Raw genomic sequence first — 21,603 nt, forward strand, 5'->3', positions numbered from 1 at the left:
TACACAAACAATGCGTCATGTGCGTAATGATCATTTGGGGTGAAATATGTATATATTTGAAGACGGTATCACTCGGTCTGCTTGACCAGATGGATTTAAATGTTGTGATTTAAAGGTGGTAAATTGGAAGCATATTCAGTGTGCGGGCCTTTCTCTTCTTAACAAGCAGTATTAACCACAAACAAATGGTACAGCAAATATTTTAAAGATGATTTCATTTTCAAATAACCGAAGTGAGAGGTTGTAGTCTGAATAAAAGGGAAAAGGCCATTCTTCAACATGGGGTGAGATATTCTTACGAATCCCAGATTGGATTAAAGTATATATTTTGTATGACTGAAACCTTTAGTGAGATGTCTAAATGCTTTAATATTTAATCATTTCTGCCCTCCAATTTCATATTCATTATATAAATAGGCCCATTTAATTTTGTCTGGCTAAACAGTTAATCAAGGTGTTACGTACGTCGTCGGAATGAGACCAAAGCGCAGCGTGGAAAGTGTTCATTGTACTTTATTAGAATGAGCACCAAAAACAACAAAGGGGAAAAAACGAACGTAAAGCTCTGCAGGGCAGACAGCAACTGTGCAAAAACAACATCCCACAAACTAAGGTGGAAAACAGGCTGCCTAAGTATGATTCCCAATCAGAGATAACGATAGACAGCTGCCTCTGATTGGGAACCATACCCGGCCAACAAAGAAATAGAAAACTAGAATGCGCACCCAAATCACACCCTGACATAACCAAATATAAAGGCTCTCTAAGGTCAGGGCGTGACACAAGGCGATTTTTCCATGAATAGACAGGTATTTTCCTTTCCATGGTAGCAAGATCATATTTATTTTTGCTAACTGTCTATTAAAATGTATTGTAGTGAGAATTTCTTTATTTCGGGATATGAATACTGAGTATGTCCACATCACCATCAGACCATTTTATTGGCAAACTATACAGTAATGTAAAAGTTATATTTTTTTGTGATCCAATACGTAATACAAGTCCACTTAATTTTGTTGTAATCCAAAGAGGTTCGAAAAAATATCTGGATCCTCTATTGAACATTTGGCACACTCTGTTTGAGAATTCACATTTTCATGGGTGCCATATTGACACGAAAATCTCTATGACAATCACATTGTAGTTACTGACTTTGCAGAACTCATGGCTAGCTAGGAGCTGACACGAGGGAGTTATCATGAGAGGTCCTGTGCAGTGGAAAGAGATGGGGCAACATTGGGTTAGATAAGAGTAGATGAAATGTACAGTATAAGGCATTGGGGTACAATGTTTCTGGCCAGTAGAGAAGGGAATGTGGGCTGTGGGACTTGAGATGGCATTGTTTAGGGAGTGGAGAGGAATTGCCCTCCATCCCCCTCTCCCGCCAAGTATCTCGCTCTCTCTCGCTCTCCTCTTCTGAGACAGAGTGCGCCAGGGCTGTGACACTCTGTTTACTCTCAGTGGAGTGTCCTGGATACTCCCTCCTTATGCCTCTCCTCTCCTCACTGCTCTCTCCAAAGCCCCCCCAGTGCAAGGCTGCATCGGCAGCGAGTGGAGGTAGTGAGGAGAGGAGTGGAGGAGGGAGAGAGAAGAGGGAAAGGGAGGGGAGAGGAAGGAAGGAGACAGGAGTGGAGAGAGGAGTTTATTTGAAATTAATCGAGTCAGACAGCAAGGGAGTGCATGTTTCTATAACAATCTTGGTAACTCTTTCCCCCCCACTCTCTCTGGTTTGTCTCTTGACACGCATGTATGCACGCACGCACGCACACACACACACCTCACCTTCACCCATTCCCACTACTCACTCTACTGCAGAGGAATCTGGAGCTGATTTCCTGGCTGCCGAAGGGCACCTCTCATGTTGGTTGGGTGAGGGGGGGATCTGACAGTGTGTAATTTCGTCACCTGTTAGAATACCCCTCTCCATCATCCCTTCCCTCCAGGGCAGGTAACAGGGGGTCCCGCCTCCAATGTCATTAGCCGGATGATCAAAACCAGCTCCCCCGCTGCATTCGCTACGACCACCCTCATTGACTCCCAGCTGCCCTTGGGGCTCCAAGGCCCCATTCTCACGAGGTGTGGCGCGGAGCCTTCACCCACCAGTCTCCCGCTGTCATCACAAACAGCCGTGATTGCAGTGCATGGTTTATATCCCATGTCTCAAGGCGCCATGCACAGAGCCTTCTTTACATTCACCAGGACACCAGTAATGGCTCTTAAACAAACGTCAGACTAATTAATGTTTAGTGTCAACGGTGGGATCCCGGCTCCCCCGTGGAGTGGAGCTTTATAGGGCTGGGTTACGCTGTGTTTCTTAGGGCAGCAGATGATACCAGATACCTGGGTTCAAATAAGATCTGTATTCTTTCAAATACTCTGTCACTGCTTAATTGAGCGTGCCTGGCGTGATGGAAACAATGGAACAGTCCCAAAAGTGAACATTTCAAACCCCACCCATCCAGGCAGACTCAATCAAACTTTGAAGTATTTAGAAAGAAAGTAAAGGCTATTTTAAGAAAGGCTCGTTTCTAAGATTTGAAGACATATGGGGCTTGCTTAGCCCAAAAACAGTAGGGAGGCCCAGGGGCATTCTCCCCAGTCAAAAAAAAAAAGACCAAATTTCAACAGCTAAATGCATGAATTTGGTGCTCTTTGAGATGAACATAGAGCGATTCGAACATTAGATTAGATATTTTTCAAGGTAACTTGCATCTTCCCACCTGCTACATGTTTAGTGTCAAAGGTGGGATCCAGGCTCCCGGTGGGTCTCTCTACTCTGGAACACACTATTCTCGAACACATACATCTACAGTGTATTGCCAAAAACCACTCAACAAGTTAAAACATAGACTCTGACCCGTTCAAACTGATTAAAGAATCTCACAGTACCCTAACACACTCTCTCTCTCTGACACACACACACACACACACACACACACACACACACACACACACACACACACACACACACACACACACACACACACACACACACACACACACACACACACACACACACACACACACACACACACACACACACACAATGTGCAGTAATTAGAATCCATAGAGCAGTTTTAAGTGATAGTCTTACCCCTCCTCTGCCTCTCCCCATCGCTTTCTGTGTGTCGTCTGTTGCTGTCTCTCTTGTCTGCCATCTCTTGCTGTCTTTTAGTATTCTGTGTTGCTGTCTCTTGTCTACCCTCCTCTCTCGTCCTGTCCTGGTTGTAAAAAGTGTAAAAGTAAACAATTGTTTTAATAGTAATTTCACAGGCTTTTTCACCTCACCAGTAAATTACATTTTTTGGTGCAAATAAATCGAACTAATTAGAATATATAGCGGAGCTTGAAGTGATACAGTCTACTGTGTGCTCAACACACCTCTGTTCTCTCTCCACCTGTTTTCTTCTGTCACTTTCTCTGTGTCTTGTCTGTTGCTGTCAAAATAAAATTGTATTGGTCACGTACACATATTTTTCAGATGTTATGGCATGTGCAGTGAAATGCTTATTTTTCTAGCAGTATACCTAACAATACACATACAGTAAATCCCCCAAAATAAAGAAATATCAGAACGAGCAATGTCAGATTCCTGAATACACTGAGTGTACAAAACATTAGGAAGACCTTCCTAATACACCCTTTTGCACTCAGAACAGCCTCAATTCGTCTGGCATGGACTACAAGGTGTCTACAAGGTGTCAAGTTGTTCCACGGGGATGGCTGGCCCATGTTGGCTCCAATGCTTCCCACAGTTGGGTCAAGTTGGCTGGATGTCCTTTGGGTGGTGGACCATTCTTGATGCGCACAGGAAACTGTTGAGCATAAAAAAGCGGTGACATCAATAAGGAATCATAGCTTTTTCACTTTGGCAGTACGAAAAACTGGCCTCACAACCGCAGACCACTTGTAACCACGCCAGCCCAGGATCTCCACATCTTTTATTTTTATTTATTTTTATTTCACCTTTATTTAACCAAGTAGGCTAGTTGAGAGCAAGTTCTCATTTACAACTGCGACCTGGCCAAGATAAAGCAAAGCAGTGCGACACACAGAGTTACACATGGAATAAACAAGCGTATATGTCAATAACACAATAAGAAAAAAAAGAAAGTCTATATACAGTGTGTGCAAATGGCGTGAGGAGGTAAGGCACTAAATAGGCCATAGTAGCGAAGTAATTACAATTTAGGAAATTAACACTGGAGTGATAGATGAGCAGATGGTGATTTGCAAATAGAAATACTGGTGTGCAAAAGAGCAGAAAAGTAAATAAAAACAATATGGGGATGAGGTAGGTAGATTTGGTGGGCTATTTACAGATGGGTACTTCACCTGTGGTAATGTCTGAGACCAGTCACCCAGACAGCTGATGAAACTGAGTATTTCTGTCTGTAATAAAGCCCTTTTGTGGGGAAAAACTCATTCTGATTGGCTGAGCCTGGCTCCCCAGTGGGTGGGCCTGGCTCCCCAGTGTGTCGGCCTATGCCCTCCCACGCCCACCGATGTATATATGTGTATATGTATATAATGGTGGGTATAGACAGTATAGACACTATATGAATAGGAAAGTTGTGTACAGCAGCAATAGGATGAGCCTTGACCTGAATACAGTATATACATACAAAGTGGGCATTATAAAACATTGTCTTAGGTTCTTGTTTGTTGCTGTCTCCTTTGCCTATTTGGATTTCAGATTTTATTAGGATCGCCAATGGCGACAGCTAGTCTTACTGGGGTCTGACAAAAAAGACATTACAGACAAAATACTTTTTACATACGTTTAAAACATTCACATGTAGTGTGGGTCTATCCTCTTCTGTTATGGCCTGTTCTGTTCTTCTGTTGTCTCTCATCATCATCCTATTGTTCTGTTGCTGTCTCTGTGTCTTGTCTGGTGTATCTCTCTCAATCGGCTATTCTTCTGTTGTGGTCTGTCTCTTGTCTGGTGTCTCTTTCCATCACCTATTCTTCTGTTGCTCTCTCTGTGTGTTGTCTGGTGGCGTGTCTCCCTGCATCATATCATACTCTTCTGTTGCTGTCTCTGTCTGGTGTCTCTCTCCATCACCTATTCTTCTGTTGCTGTCTCTGTGTGTTGTCTGGTGGTGTGTCTCCCTGCATCATGTCATACTCTTCTGTTGCTGTCTCTGTCTGGTGTCTCTCTCCATCATCTACTCTACTCTTCTTCTACTCTTGGGTCTCTTAACTTGTTTTGGGCCTGTGTCTGGGTCACCTAAATCATCCTCTTCTCTACCATTTGCCCCTGGCTGCTGCTGTTCTAAGTGCTCCACTGGCCTTCTTTACTCATCTCTCCTCCTCCTTGGCTAATCTGAAAGATAGAAAGGTAGAGGTGCAACATGTTATTGGTTAGTTTTAAAGAGTGACTGCACTTCCGAAGTTGGAATCCTTTTAGATTTGGTTCATTAAGAAATGCTAGCGGCCATGACTGAATTCAAACGTGAGTTGGTTTCGGGTTGTGGTTTGATGTGGGTGTCTTGTGTTCGCAGCTGGGAAGAGTTAGCCCAAAATGATTTAGCCAATTAGCTTCAGTCGACTAGTGTGCGACCTGACTTTGACTTTAGATAACCTATCTCTGGGGCTAGTTAGGGATCGTCAATAAATTACACAATGTAAATTAAGCAATAATTTAATGTTGCACACCTTTTAGTTCTCATTAAATGATATCAATATTTGCATATGAATTTCTATAATGTATAGTTGGTTTGAGGTTTTACCCATGATCCCTAAGGCTATGCAGTGCTATCCAAAGTCAACTCAGATTTACCGCAAGCATTGTAATTATCCTATTTACACTTTGTAGTAAATTTTGACAGTAAATTCAATGTTTCTGACTCATATTGATGTCAATATTTTCTAAATGAGAGGTTGGGGCATTTTTTAGGGGCATTTGCTCTTTAAAGTTACTGTATACTGACAGGACCAGGGCACTCAACTGTAAAGACAAATTTAAGTGTCCGCATAACAGCGCAACAACTCCAAACATGACGACAGTTAAGAAGCTACATACTGGAATACAGCAATAGGATGAGCCTTCACCTGAATACAGTATATACATACGAAGTGGGTAAAACTGTATGTAAGCACATTATAAAACATTGTCTTAGGTTCTTGTTTGTTGCTGTCTCCTCAGATTTTATTAGGATTGCCAATGGCGAGTAACATTCTCCATATTTTCAAGCATAGTGGTGGCTGCATCATGTTATGGGCATGCTTGTAGTCGTTAAGGACTGGGGAGTTTTTCAGGATAAAGGAATGGAGCTAAGCACAGGAAAAATGTTAGAGGAAAACCTGGTTCAGTGTGCTTTCTAACAGACACTGGGAGATTAATTCACCTTTCAACAGGACAATAACCTATAACACAAGGATTTGCTGTAGTTGCTTACCAAGAAGACAGAGAATGTTACTGAGTGGCCGAGTTAGTTTTGACTTAAATCTACTTGAAGTCTATGGCAAGACCTGAAAATGGTTGTCTAACAATGATCAACAACCAATTTCACAGAGGTTGAAGAATTTTGAAAATTCAGTGGACTCTTAACCAATAAGACTCACAGCTGTAACAGTAGTCCTCCTCCTCTTCATCCGAAGAGGAGGAGCATGGATTGAACCAAGGCGCAGCGTTGTGAAATGACATAATTTTAATAAAACAAGACGGGAAAACCACGAAACGAAACCACTTGAAATAATTAACAAAACAAATGTAGACAAACCTGAACTATACGAACTTACATATAACACGAAGAACGCACGAACAGGGAAAATAGACTACACAAAAAAAACGATGTACAAACAAACCGAACAGTCCCGTATGGTGCGACAAACACTGACACAGGAGACAACCACCCACAACGAACACTGTGAAACAACCTACCTAAATATGACTCTCAATTAGAGGAAACGCCAAACACCTGCCTCTAATTGAGAGCCATACCAGGCAACCCTTAAACCAACATAGAAACAGAAAACATAGAATGCCCACCCAAACTCACGTCCTGACCAACTAACACATACAACAAACTAACAGAAATAGGTCAGGAACGTGACATAACCCCCCCCCCCCTAAGGTGCGAACTCCGGGCGCACCAGCACAAAGTTTAGGGGAGGGTCTGGGTGGGCATCTGACCACGGTGGTGGCTCAGGCTCAGGACGAGGTCCCCACCCCACCATAGTCAATCCCAACTTGCTAATCCCCCTCAGAATGACCACCCCTCTCTTCCACCCACCTAATATAGGCAACACAAAATAAAGGGACAGCTCCGGGACAAGGTAGCTCAGGACATAGAGGTAGGTGAGAATAGAGAGGTAGATAGAGAGGTAGCTCAGGATAGAGAGGTAGCTCAGGATAGAGGGGCAACTCCGGACTGAAAGGCAGCTCCGGACAGAGAGACAGCTCTGGACTGAGGGGCAGTTCTGGATTAACCTCTAACGAGCCTCAACCCCGGATCCGGGATCACCCCCCACCCCCCCCCCCCCCCCACACTGATTAGCATCGCTAGCATAGCGTCACAATTAAATAGTAGCATCTAAATATCATTAAATCACAAGTCCAAGACACCTAATGAAAGATACAGATCTTGTGAATAAAGCCACCATTTCAGATTTTTAAAATGTTTTACAGGGAAGACACAATATGTAAATCTATTAGCTAAACACGTTAGCAAAAGACACCATTTTTCTTTGTCCACCATTTTTTCTCAACACCAGTAGCTATCACCAATTCGGCTAAACTAAGATATTGATAGCCACTAACCAAGAAAAAACCTCATCAGATGACAGTCTGATAACATATTTATGGTATAGGATAGGTTTTGTTAGAAAAATGTGCATATTTCAGGTATAAATCATAGTTTGCCATTGCAGCCACCATCACAAATCTCACCAAAGCGACTAGAATTACTACAGAGAGCAACTTGTATTACCAATTTACTCATCATAAAACATTTCTTAAAAATACACAGCACATAGCAATGGAAAGACACAGATCTTGTGAATTCAGACAACATTTCAGATTTTCTAAGTGTTTTACGGCGAAAACACAATAAATCGTTATATTAGCATACCACATATGCAAACGTTACCCCAGCATGAATTCAAGCCAAAGAGAGCGATATCGTATCATCGCCAAAATATATTAGTTTTTTCACTAACCTTCTCAGAATTCTTCCGATGACACTCCTGTAACATCATATTACAACATACATATAGAGTTTGTTCGAAAATGTGCATATTTAGCCATAAAAAACCGTGGTTATACAATGAAAATAGTAGCAAAACAAGCCTGGAAATGTCGGTCGCCATCTTTGAGTGATCTAGTTTAATCAATAGCTAATCATATACTTGACTAAAAAATACAGGGTTGACAGGAATCGAAAGACAAATTAGTTCTTAATGCAATCGCTGATTTACATTTTTTAAATTATCCTTACTTTTCAATACAGGTTGCGCCAAGCGAAGCTATACAAAACAAAATGGCGGCATAAGCGTTTAACATTTTTCGACAGAAACACGATTTATCATCATAAATTGTTCTTACTGTGAGCTGTTCTTCCATCAGAATCTTGGGCAAAGAATCCTTTCTTGGGTCTAATCGTCTTTTGGTCGAAAGCTGTCCTCTTGCCATGTGGAAATGCCCACTAACGTTCGGCATGAACTGGAAACGTCCCCAGCGGTTCAAAGTGTCTCAGAAATAAATGCCTCAAAATCGCACTAAACGGATATAAATTGCTATAAAACGGTTTAAATTAACTACCTTATTATGTTTTTAACACCTCTAACGAGTAAAAACATGACCAGAGAAATATTACTGGCTAAACTAAAGCTTGGAAGGAGGCGAGTCCGATGTCCTTCGCGCGCAAGGCGCAGGCAGCAAAGGGAAGCTACTTCCGGTATTTGCTGTTTTATACAGCTCCTGATTGCGCAATCGACTCCATTCAAAGCGTCATCACGCACTGACATCCAGGGGAAGACGTAAGAAGTGTCTGTTTCTCCATAGCATTTACACGGACCTTTAAACTGACTCCAGATCAGTGGCCAAGATGTTTGAAATCTGACTCCCTATAATGAAAAGTGCTGTAGATTGAGTTCTGTTTCACTCAGAGACAAAATTCCAACGGCTATAGAAACTAGAGAGTGTTTTCTATCCAATAATTATAATAATATGCATATTGTACGAGCAAGAATTGAGTAGGAAGCTGTTTAATCTGTAGAGGAAATTATGCTAATGCGAAACAGCACCCCCTATAGTGGCAAGAAGTTAATGGCCGCTCTGGGCTGAGGGGCAGCTCATGACTGGCTGACGGCTCTGGACGCTCATGGCTGGCTGACGGCTCTGGACGCTCATGGCTGGCTGACGGCTCTGGACGCTCATGGCTGGCTGATGGCTCTGGACGCTCATGGCTGGCTGACGGCTCTGGACGCTCATGGCTGGCTGACGGCTCTGGACGCTCATGGCTGGCTGACGGCTCTGGACGCTCATGGCTGGCTGGCGGCTCTGGCAGATCCTGTCTGGTTGGCGGCTCTGGCAGATCCTGTCTGGTTGGCGGCTCTGGCAGATCCTGTCTGGTTGGCGGCTCTGGCAGATCCTGTCTGGTTGGCGGCTCTGGCAGATCCTGTCTGGTTGGCGGCTCTGGCAGATCCTGACTGACGAATGGCTCTAGCGGCTCCTGACTGACTAACGGCTCTGACGGCTCGGGACAGACGGGCGGCTCTAATGGCTCGGGACAGACGGATGGCTCAGACGGCGCTGGGGAGACGGATGGCTCAGACGGCGCTGGGGAGACGGATGGCTCAGACGGCGCTGGGGAGACGGATGGCTCAGATGGCGCTGAGGAGACGGATGGCTCAGACGACGCTGAGGAGATGGATGGCTCAGACGGCGCTGAGGAGACGGATGGCTCAGACTGATCCTGTCTAGCGGAAGGCTTTGGCTGCTCCTGTCTGGTGGAAGGCTCTAGCGGCTCCTGTCTGGCGGAAGGCTCTAGCGGCTCCAGTCTGGCGGAAGGCTCTGTAGGCTCATGGCAGACGGGCGGCTTTGCAGGCTCATGGCAGACGGGCGGCTTTGAAGGCTCAATACAGACGAGCAGTTCATGCGGCGCTTGGCAGACGGACAGTTCAGGCGCCGTTGGGCAGACGGCAGACTCTGGCCGGCTGAGACGCACTGTAGGCCTGGTGCGTGGTGCCGGAACTGGAGGCACCGGACTGGAGACACGCACTTCAAGCCTAGTGCGGGGAGCAGGGACAGGGCACACTGGACTCTCAAAGCGTACTATTTGCCTGGTGCGTGGTACCGGCACTGGGGGCACCGGGCTGAGTGCACGCACATCAGGACGAGTACGGGGAGAAGGAACAGTGTGTACAGGGCTCTGGAGACGCACAGGTGGCTTAGTGCGTGGTGCCGGAACTGGAGGCACTGGGCTGGAGACACGCACCATAGGGAGAGTGCGTGGAGGAGGAACAGGGCTCTGGAGACGCACTGGAAGCCTGGTGCGTAGTGTAGGCACTGGTGGTACTGGGCTGGGGCGGGGAGGTAGTGCCGGAAATACCGGACCGTGCAAGCGTACTGGCTCCCTTGAGCATTGAGCCTGCCCAACCTTACCTGGTTGAATGCTCCCCGTCGCCCGACCAGTGCGGGGAGGTGGAATAACCCGCACCGGGCTATGTAGGCGAACCGGGGACACCATGCGTAAGGCTGGTGCCATGTAAGCCGGCCCGAGGAGACGTACTGGTGGCCAGATATGAAGGGCCGGCTTCATGACATTTGGCTCAATGCCCAATCTAGCCCTACCAGTGCGGGGAGGTGGAATAACCCGCACCGGGCTATGAACACGTACAGGAGACACCGTGCGCTCTACTGCGTAACACGGTGTCTGCCCGTACTCCCGCTCTCCACGGTTAGCCTGGGAAGTGGGCGCAGGTCTCCTACCTGCCCTTGGCCCACTACCTCTTAGCCCCCCCCAAGAAATTTTTGGGTAGTACTCACGGGCTTTTCGGGCTTCCGTGCCAGACGCGTCCCCTCATAATGCCGGTTCCTCTCTCCAGTTTCCTCCGCTCTCCGAGCTGCCTCCAGCTGTTCCCATGGGCGGCGATTCACCTCCACTTTAGCCCATGGTCCTTTTCCTTCCATGATCTCCTCCCAAGACCATAAATCCTGCTTCGTGCGCTGTCCGTTCCTCCCGTTACACCGCTGCTTGGTTCTGGTTATTTGGTGGGTGGTTCTGTAACGGTAGTCCTCCTCCTCTTCATCCGAAGAGGAGGAGCATGGATTGAACCAAGGCGCAGCGTTGTGAAATGACATAATTTTAATAAAACAAGACGGGAAAACCACGAAACGAAACCACTTGAAATAATTAACAAAATAACAAAACAAATGTAGACAAACCTGAACTATACGAACTTACATATAACACGAAGAACGCACGAACAGGGAAAATAGACTACACAAAAAAAACGATGTACAAACAAACCGAACAGTCCCGTATGGTGCGACAAACACTGACACAGGAGACAACCACCCACAACGAACACTGTGAAACAACCTACCTAAATATGACTCTCAATTAGAGGAAACGCCAAACACCTGCCTCTAATTGAGAGCCATACCAGGCAACCCTTAAACCAACATAGAAACAGAAAACATAGAATGCCCACCCAAACTCACGTCCTGACCAACTAACACATACAACAAACTAACAGAAATAGGTCAGGAACGTGACAACAGCTGTAATCACTGCCAAAGGTGCTTCTACAAAGTATTGACTCGGAGGTGAGAATATTTATGTAAATTAAATATTTAATTTTCAATAAATTTGCTAACATTTCTAAAAACATGTTTTCACTTTGTAATTATGATGTATTGTGTTTAGATGGCTGAGATAAAAAATGATTTCATAAATGTTGAAATCAGTTTGTAACACAAGAAAGTGTGGAATAAGTCATTGAATACTTTCTCTAGGCACTGTACATGGAGGACACAGTGCATTTAAATGGTTACTTGCAGGATAACCTCTCGATAAGCAAAGTGAATAAAAAGAGTAATACAGAACAAGCTCAATTAAATAATTTCAACAATATAAAAACAGGCCATTTTTGTTGCAAATAATTACATAGCCTATATCGAAATAACAGACATTAGCCAAGCATGCTTACCTGCAGAATGGCATATGTTATAAGACCTCTATGATTAATTTCATTTAGCTAGTTTTACCACGTCAACATTGCTAATTTTTAAACAGGGTTAAATATAATTCTGTAGTAAAGTTCAGCTTCAGTCCACAGGTGGGCACTGTGTCACTGTCTGAAGATATGTGCTTTAGTCAGAAAAACATTCTCTCATATATTCAGTCTTAGCTAGCTAGCCAGCAGCTAACGTAAACTCACGTACACTCGTACATCGCCTTGGTCCGTACAATTGCCCTTATTTTAGCGCCCCAAAAACGTAATACTTCCAGATCAACTGTAATGACAATACCATTGTAAAGCACAATTTCTCCCCTTTCCAACATGATCAATTACATGACCTAAACGCTGCGCGTTTCTGCATAATTCAAGCAGGCAATGAGCCCTGTCGGGTCTTTTTAAAAATGGCGGGTGGGGAAGCGAAACTAATGCATGAGAGTGAGAAGGAGAGATTTTGTGTGGGAAAATTGCTTTCTTTCACTCGATCTGTCCAACTTATCACCTTATCGCCTCTAAAATGTAAATAAAACACTATAAAGAGTTTATATAATGTGTCATTACATACCTATTTGAAGGTTTGTGTCGAATTTGAATCGGGTTTTTAGGGTGGTGCTAAAGTGATCTTAGAAGTAAACCGCGGCTTTGAGAATGATGATCGCATGCAATGATGACGCAAAAAATGACTAGGTATCCCCCCTGTCACTGTCCATTTCTTGTTTTTAAACGATGAGAGAAGTGCTACACCTGGTGGAGAGATTGTAAGACAGAAATAGTTGCTTTATGCGTGCTGTACGTTACGTCGTTACATCACGTCACGATGTAACGGAGGGTCCGTTTTTTTCAACTTTTCTCCAATGCTATAGAACCATTACCATGTCGATCAACGCTTGAATAGAAACCTAGTTCACCCCCCCGATTTTGAAGTCAACACAGTCGCTACAGTCCCATTAGTTTTCTTTGTAGCCTCGTTTGAATGTCGCGGTTACGCACATTTGTACGGAATGGGGTGAGTTTACGTTACCGAAGTGGCTAGCCAGCCAAGCTAGCTAAAGAAGCGAAACCCATTAAATACACTCGCTGTAAATAACCACTTTTTCTAATATCATGACTTATATCAACATCCTTAGCTTACCCATTCACAAAATGTTCCTATTAAATATGAACACCCAATAGCTTAAGGATCCTGAGCGCTAACTCTAGCTTATTAGCATTAGCCAACCCTTATGCTGAGGGAGACTAACACCAACCCTGCGCAAACCTCTGGCTAACTCGGCTGCTGCTACTGCACTATGAATTTCTCTCCGCCTCATTCACTGATACCTCAACCTGCTCAACCTGAACTCTTTCGGGTGAAGTTCTGAGTATCCATATTTGCACTTTAGTATGCTGCAGCCTCTGATTGCCTGACAGGCATTTTGCTGAGGGATGAATTTGACATCTAACCGGTGCTGTAAGGGTGGGGAGGGGTCAAGGGACGTGAGCGGTCCACTGCGTTGTGATATCTCGACCAATCACAGCAGTCACTGCGTCTTTCCATGGGCTTCTTGCAGTACCTGGTACTGACTAGCGCAGAACATTATTGTTTATTTTTGTCATACAAATTTTGCTCCAAGCAGCTGAGTATAAAAATGTTTTTATACTGCATAGGACAAGTTATGTGTGGTTATGGAAACTCATATCAGACTGAAATGTAAAAAGAGAATCTACTCAAACTGATGGTCTGATGATATTATAACTGTGACATAAGAGTTCTGTTTTCTCTCTCTTCTCCCTCAGATGTGGATGAGTGCGTTGAGGGTCTTAGCCTGTGCGGTGCCCACGCCCAGTGTGTCAACCTGCCAGGGAGCCATCGCTGCCAATGCCAGAGCGGCTACAAGTTTGGCTTTGACGGGCGTACCTGTATAGGTAATTGATCTGGACTATTGGAAAACCAGGCCAAACAGGTGGTGATTAAGTCTGTTTTTGAAAGTGGTGATGAAGTCAGAATTGCGGGAGGCTGGGGAGTTCCAGCGTTTAGGGGAAGCGGCGCTGAATGCTCGGTCCCCCGTGGTGCAGTCTTTTTTGAGGGGATGGTAAGTAGTCCAGAGTCAGAGGAGCGGAGACAGCGGGAGGGGATGTGTGTGTGGAGGAGGTCGGAGAGGTATGAAGGGGCCAGGCCATGGAGGGCCTTGTAGGTGAGGAGTAGGTGATTTGACAGAGAGCCAATGAAGTTGGTGCAGAGTGGGGGCGATGCGTTCCCAGGGTTTGGTGTGTGTGAGGACACTGGCAGTGGAGTTCTGGATGTACTGGAGCCTATCCAAGGCTTGCTGAACACCTTGAATAGGACTCCATTGCAGGAGTCCAGACATGATGTGACAAAGGCATGGATGAAGGGCTCCGCTACTGGGTCCATGAGGGATGGTTGGAGTCGGGAGATATTACAGAGGTAGGGAAAAGGAGGAATTGGTGATGTATTTGATGTAAGGCTCGAAGGAGAGAGTGGGGTCCAGGATGACACCCACTTTTTTGATGAGAGCCTTGGGAGGCACCAGCATGACCTCAGTTTTATTGCTGTTGAGTTTGAGTAGATTAGATGTCATCCAGTTTTTTATATCCTGGAGTTGAGAAGTGGGTTTGGTGTGGATGTAAATCTGGATGTCATCCACATGGCAGTGGACGTTGAGACCATGGCGGCAGAAGATCTGGCCCAGAGGAAGAATGTAGCTCACTGTGTTTATTAAAAATCCCATCGCACTTATCATATGAGTAGAGGTGTTAACCCCGGTGTCATAGCAAAATTCCCAACCTGGCCCCATTCCATCATGGCCACCTAATCATCCACCTCATTACAAATTGGCATATATAACTCCTCACCTCTCCATCTGATAGCTGATGTGTGGTGAGCGTTCTGACACAAAAATAGTTGCTGTGCATCATCTAGGTGGGCGTTCCACATTGGTGGTGGATGAGGTGATTTTCCCCCTACTATGTAAAGTGTTTTGAGTACCTCAGTTGGTAGAAAAGCGCTGTATAAATCAATCAATTATTATAAGGTTGGGGGAGAGGAGTGTGTCACAGTGAGACACAAGCTCCTCGACTTGACAAGCAGTTCAGTAACCTGGTCTGTTAATAATGTGTCAAATTCTGCTTGCAGAGTTAAACGTTCCTTATAAATGTCCGGGGATGGTGAAACGGCATAAAATGTCACCTAATTGGGCAATACAGAGTGTTAACATAGAGAGCCTATCCCTTTTCAGTTTGTGTGCGGTGTAGGAAATAATTTCACCTCTGATATAAGCTTTCAAAGTTTCCCAGAGAGTAGACCCAGAGATGTTCGGGGTTCTATTTGTAATCATGAAAAAGTCGATTTGACTCAAAACAAAATTGACAAAGTGTTCATTGCTGAGTAGTTGAGTATTTAGCCGCCAAGACGGTCGCAGATCGTCAACATTCTGAAAGGCTACTTCCATAGTAACAGGGGCGTGGTCAGATACAGCATTTGGATAATATGAACATGAAGATATGGAATGGAGGAGCCTGTCATCTACAAGGAAGTAGTCTATGCACGTAAAAGTGTGGTGAACTGATGAGAAAAAAAAGTATGCTTTTCCAGCTGGATTAAAGATTCTCCAAGGATCTGAAACTGCGAATTCAGACACAAAGGTTCGGACAACTCTAGCTGAGGTTGATAAGGTGGTAGGTTTAGTGGAGGATCGATCCAAATGTGGGTCTAACCAACAGTTAAAGTCACCACCTAAGATCAACATATGTGAAGACACATATGGGAGTGTAGAGAGAACCAATTTGATAAAATCACCATTGTCCCAATTAGGAGCATAAATATTAACAAGAAGTACCTTTGTATTGAGCAGCCTACCACTGACAATTATGTATCTACCATGGGGATCTGCGATCACATTAGAACATGTAAAAGGTACCGATCTGTGAAGTAAAATAGCCATCCCTCTTGCCTTACTCTGAAATGAGGAATGGAACACCTGACCCACCCATCTGAACCTAAGACTTGAGTGTTGTGATACCTTCAGATGAGTTTCTTGAAGAAAGAGGATGTGAGCTTTCAATTGATGAAGGTGGTGTAGCACCTTACTACGTTTAACTGGGTTATTGATGCCCCTGCAGTTCCAAGTGAGAAAATTAAAGCCATTCCCTCCAGTTGGATGGGCTACACTAGGCTGAGTCATGTCTTAAGAGAGAGAGGACGTGTAAAGGACAAGGTACAATGTAAACTGAAGATCTTAGTTGAACCTAAAAGCGCAAATTTTAAAAACAAAGACGAGCGACGAGGCACAAAAACATATCAAAACTACATACAAATAAAGAGGGAAAAACCCATTCCCTCACAACCTCCCTTGCCGAAGCATCTCCCCAATTGAGATGCAAGCAAAACCCTAAATAGAAAATAAGTTTAGAGCAAAGCATGATAACTCTTACTTTGTGCTACCTGAGATTTGTGACCATTTCACTAGAGTAAGCCAAACATACATAGATTGGTCCCCAACAGAGTCTAAGGAAAACTAACCTCGGTTAACCTGTTGGGGATGAGGGCGCTGTTTAGGCTATTTATGCTAATTGGGTACTTTTTTTAAACGGCTTCCCACAAAATCCTTGATCGTACAATATGCATATTATTATTATTATTGGATAGAAAACAGTCTATAGTTTCTATAGGAGTTGAAATTTTGTCTCTAAGTGGAACAGAGCCCATTCTACAGCAATTTCCCTGACATGGATTCAGATTTCAGAAATGTTGGCCACTGTTCTGAAGTCAGTTAAAAAGGCACTGATTTTGCTATGACTATACGGACACTTCTTACGTCTGCCCCTGGATGCCTTTACGTGATGACGATTCCAATGGGGTCGATTGCGCGTTCACAGGCCCTACAAATGAAAAAACCCTGAAGCTAGTCATTCTTTTGGAGCTGCGTCATGCGCCTAGAGGACACCGGCCCGCACCTTTTCCAAGCATTAGTGAAGGGGGTAATATTACTCGGGTCATGTTTCTACTCGTTATGGGAGTTAAAAACATCATAAGGTAGTTAATTTAAAGCGTTTTATAGCAATTTATATCCGTTTAGTGCGATTTTGGGACATTTATTTTTGCAACGATGTGAATAGTTGGGCACGCTTTTCAGTTCATCCCGAACGCCGTTGGCATTTCCACATGGCAAGAGGACAGCTTTCCACCAAAAGACGATTTCTCCCAAGAAAGGATCCTTTGCCCAAGATACTGATGGAAGAACAGCTCAAAGTAGGACATTTTTATTATGATAAATCGTGTTTCTGTCGAAACATTTTAGTGGCTTAGGACGCCATGTTTTTTGACGTAGCTTCGCTTGGCGCAAACTGTATTGAAAAGTAAGGATAAATTAAAAAATGTAATAACGCAATTGTATTAAGAATTAAATTGTCTATCAATCCCTGTCCACCCTATATTTTTTAGTCACGTTTATGAGTATTTATGTATAAGAGTAGATCACTGTCTAAGTGGCGCAAGGAAATTTTCTGACCAGCTGAGCTAAATTTCACATTGTATAACCATGATTTTGGTGGCTAAATATAAACATTTGCGATCAAACTGTATATGCATGTTGTAATGTGATGTTACAGGAGTGTCATCGGAAGAATTCTGAGAAGGTTAGTGAAAAAATTAATATCTTTTGGCGATGTTGACTTTTATCGCTCACTTTGGCTAGAATCAATGCTGGGCTGCTATGTGGTATGTGCTATGCTAATATAACGATTTATTGTGTTTTCGCTGTAAGACACTTAGAAAATCTGAAATATTGTCTGTATTCACAGGATCTGTGTCTTTCGATTCGTGTATGCTGTGTATTTTTACGAAATGTTTGATGATTAGTAAGTAGGTAAACACGTTGCTCTAAGTAGTTTTTCTATTCCATTTGTGACGGTGGGTGCAATTGTAACCTATGCCATCTACCTGAAATATGCACTTTTTTCTAACAAAACCTATCCCATACCATAAATATGTTATCAGACTGTCATCTAATGAGTTTTTTTGTTGGTTAGGGGCTATAAATATCTTAGTTTAGCCGAATTGGTGATGGCTACTGGTGTTGGTGGACAAATAAAAGATGGTGGATTATGCTAATGTGTTTTTAGGTAATAGATGTACATCTTTACATATTGTGTCTTCCCTGTAAAACATTTTAAAAATCGGACATGTTGACTGGATTCACAAGATCTGTGTCTTTCATTAGCTGTATTGGACTTTAATGTGTGAAAGTTAAATATTTTAAAAAAATATTTTTTTTGAATTTCGCGGCACTGGTTTTTCAGTGGGGGGGGGGGGGGAGTGCCGCTAGCGGCACACTCATCCTAGAAAGGTTAACAGCAATACAGATGGTTAAACTACGACTGAACCATGAAAACAGCCAGATATTGGCATTAGAGGCGGCAACCTAGGTTAGAAATGAAAAAAATAAAAAAGAGAATGACATTCAAATGTCGATGAACCCAGCAAAATCGGCTTCGCTAGCCAACCATTCAGCCTGCTAACTAGCCTGCTAAGAAGATCAGCTAACCAACCATTTGTTCCACACCATGTGGTACAACAGCCGCTTTCACGTTCTTGTTGATGAAATCTGCTGCTAAAGCCGGGTCCTCGAACCTGTGCGTGGAGCCGTCCGGTAAAGTCAGTCTCAGAACCGCAGGCCGAACTTCATGCCCGGGCAGGCGCGTAGCTGGTGCTTCACAGCTCCAAAGCTAGCCTGCTTCTTAGCCACAGTTGTGGTGTAGTCCGCAAATATCGAGACTCTTTTACCCTTATAGAGGGATAGCTTAGATATCTTCGCATCTATTGTCGAGGGATGCCACCTTAGTTGTCAATGAGCCAACGTTAGCCTCTAGCTTGTCAATGCGAGTGCTGTGGTCTGTAGAGAGAGAGTCAATTTTGCCGAAAATATCGGTTTTGAGGGTGCCTATCACGGATTGTAGCATCTCCACAGTCAGTTTTTCCGTGCGGGCGGCATTAGCAGTGTCCGGTGGCGGGGGTGAATCAGGAGAGGGCGCGGGCTTGCTGCGACTCCGTTTTTGGCCGGGTCGACGACATTACAAACTTAAATTTCTCAAAGTTGATCTGAATTGTTTATGGGTCTCTTCAGACGCCTGGCCAAACAGAAATTAAATATATAAATTTGGTCACTAACTCAGGAGCGATAGGGAAACGCCCCTTTTTCCAGCGAAAGATAGCTTTCACAAAAAGCAGAAATAGAGATAAAATTAATCACTAACCTTTGATTATCTTCATCAGATGACACTCATAGGACTTCATGTTACACAATACATGCATGTTTTGTTTGATAAAGTTCATATTTATATAAAAAAATCTGAGTTTACATTGGCGCGTTACATTCACTAGTTCCAAAAACATCAAGTGATTTTGCATAGCCACATCGTTTCAACAGAAATACTCATCATAAATGTAGATGATAATACAAGTTATACACATGGAATTATAGATATACCTCTCCTTAATGCAACCGCTGTGTCAGATTTTTTTTTAAATTAACGGAAAAAGCAAATCATGCAATAATCTGAGACGGAGCTCAGAACAATAGCCAAATTAGCCGCCATGTTGGGGTCAACAGAAACCAGAAAATACATGATAAATGTTTCCTTACCTTTGATGAACTTCATCAGAATGCAGTCCTAGGAATCCCAGGTCCACAATAAATGCTTGATTTGTTCGATAATGTCCGTTATTTATGTCCAATTAGCTACTTTGGTTAGCGTGTTAGCGGTAAACAATTCCAAAGTCACAAAGCGCATCCACTATAATGTGACGAAATGTCCAAAAGTTCCGTAACAGTCAGTAGAAACATGTCAAACGATGTACTGAATCAATCTTTAGAATGTTGTTAACATACATCTTGAATAACGTTCCAACCGGAGAATTAGATTGACTTCAGAAGAGCGGTGGAACGGAGGTCCTCCTCATGTGAAGGCGCGTGTTCAATGCGTGGTCACCTCATGGCAGTGATTACTAATTCCTGTTTCCTTCGGCCCCCCTTCACATTAGAGTCATCAGACAAAGTTCTATTGACTGTTGACATCTAGTGGAAGCCGTAGTGGAAGGGAAAACTCATCAATATCTCGCTGTAATTTCAATGAGAGCTTGGTTGAAAATCTGCCACCTCAGAAACAATTCAAACAAGAAGTGGGACTTCTCAGGTTTTTGCCTGCCATATGAGTTCTCTTATAATCACAGACATCATTCAAACAGTTTTAGAAACTTCAGAGTGTTTTCTATCCAATACGAATAATAACATGCATATATTGGGACTGAGGAGCAGGCAGTTTACTATGGGCACCTCTGTGCACCTTTCATCCAAGCTACTCAATACTGCCCCTGCAGCCATAAGAAGTTAAGTCATTTGGCTGCTGCCAGTTTTCTGTTAAGCACATCAGGTCAATATCTTTATCGATGATAGCACCATGAACCAGCAGTGATTTGTTAATGAGAGAGTGAGTATACTGTTCAGCAGAGCAAACTAACTGTTGTTGTGGGGGAGGGGTCAAGGGATGTGAGGGATCCATTGTGTTGTGAAATCTCGACCAATCACAGCACACACCACGTCACTCCAGGGGTTTCTTGCAGTACCTGGTACTGCCTAGCGCAGTATATTGTATTGTTTATTTTTGTCCTAAAAATGTGTCAGTAAAACAATGTTTTAATTCTGCATAGGACAAGTGAAGTGTGGTTATGGAAACTCATATTAAACTGAAATGTAAAAAGCCTCAGAAGCCCAGGCCTAATGACACCACTGAACCCAATTCTGGTCTCAGCAGTGAAAACAGACAGAGAATCTACTTCAACTGATGGTCTGATGATACTATAACTGTGGCATAACAGTTCTGTTCTCTCCCTCTTCTCCCTCAGATGTGGATGAGTGCGTTGAGGGTCTTGGCCTGTGCGGTGCCCACGCCCATTGTGTCAACCTGCCAGGGAGCCATCGCTGCCAATGCCAGAGCGGCTACGAGTTTGCCTTTGACGGGCGTACCTGTATAGGTGATTGATCTGTACTATTGGAATTCTGACTGGACTGCAAACGTATACTGAACTGTAGACTATCTGGGTATTGCTTGCAATTCACCATTGCTGCCTGCAACCCCTTAAAGATTATGCTTGCACGGTACATTCCCTTGATAAGATCTCTATCTTGCCATTGTCTTCATTTTACTGAGGAAATTATTAATTGTAACCACACTATCACCTACAATTTCCTCTATCCAGTGTCTGTGTTATTTTGCCCGTCTCAATCTTTTCTTTTTATTGGCCAGTCTGAGAGATGGCTTTTTCTTTGCCAGCATCCCGGAGTCGCCTCTTCACTGTTGACGTTGAGACTGGTGTTTCTCAAACTAAACACTCTAATGTACTTGTCCTCTTGCTCA

At 43.8% G+C, this 21,603-nt stretch overlaps 1 protein-coding gene across 1 annotated transcript in view; it reads left to right on the forward strand.

The window, feature by feature from the left end:
• Positions 1 to 21,603, forward strand: part of nid2a (nidogen 2a (osteonidogen)) — a 122,854-nt gene that overhangs the window by 54,996 nt on the left and 46,255 nt on the right. Inside the window, exons 9-11 of the mRNA XM_038967376.1 lie at positions 1,944 to 2,102; positions 13,969 to 14,097; positions 21,092 to 21,220. Coding sequence (XP_038823304.1) covers positions 1,944 to 2,102; positions 13,969 to 14,097; positions 21,092 to 21,220 — 417 coding nt within the window. The remainder of the gene's footprint in view (positions 1 to 1,943; positions 2,103 to 13,968; positions 14,098 to 21,091; positions 21,221 to 21,603) is intronic.

Source organism: Salvelinus namaycush, chromosome 28 (genome assembly GCF_016432855.1).
Source record: "Salvelinus namaycush isolate Seneca chromosome 28, SaNama_1.0, whole genome shotgun sequence".
In the NCBI taxonomy this organism is placed as follows: Eukaryota; Metazoa; Chordata; class Actinopteri; order Salmoniformes; family Salmonidae; genus Salvelinus; species Salvelinus namaycush.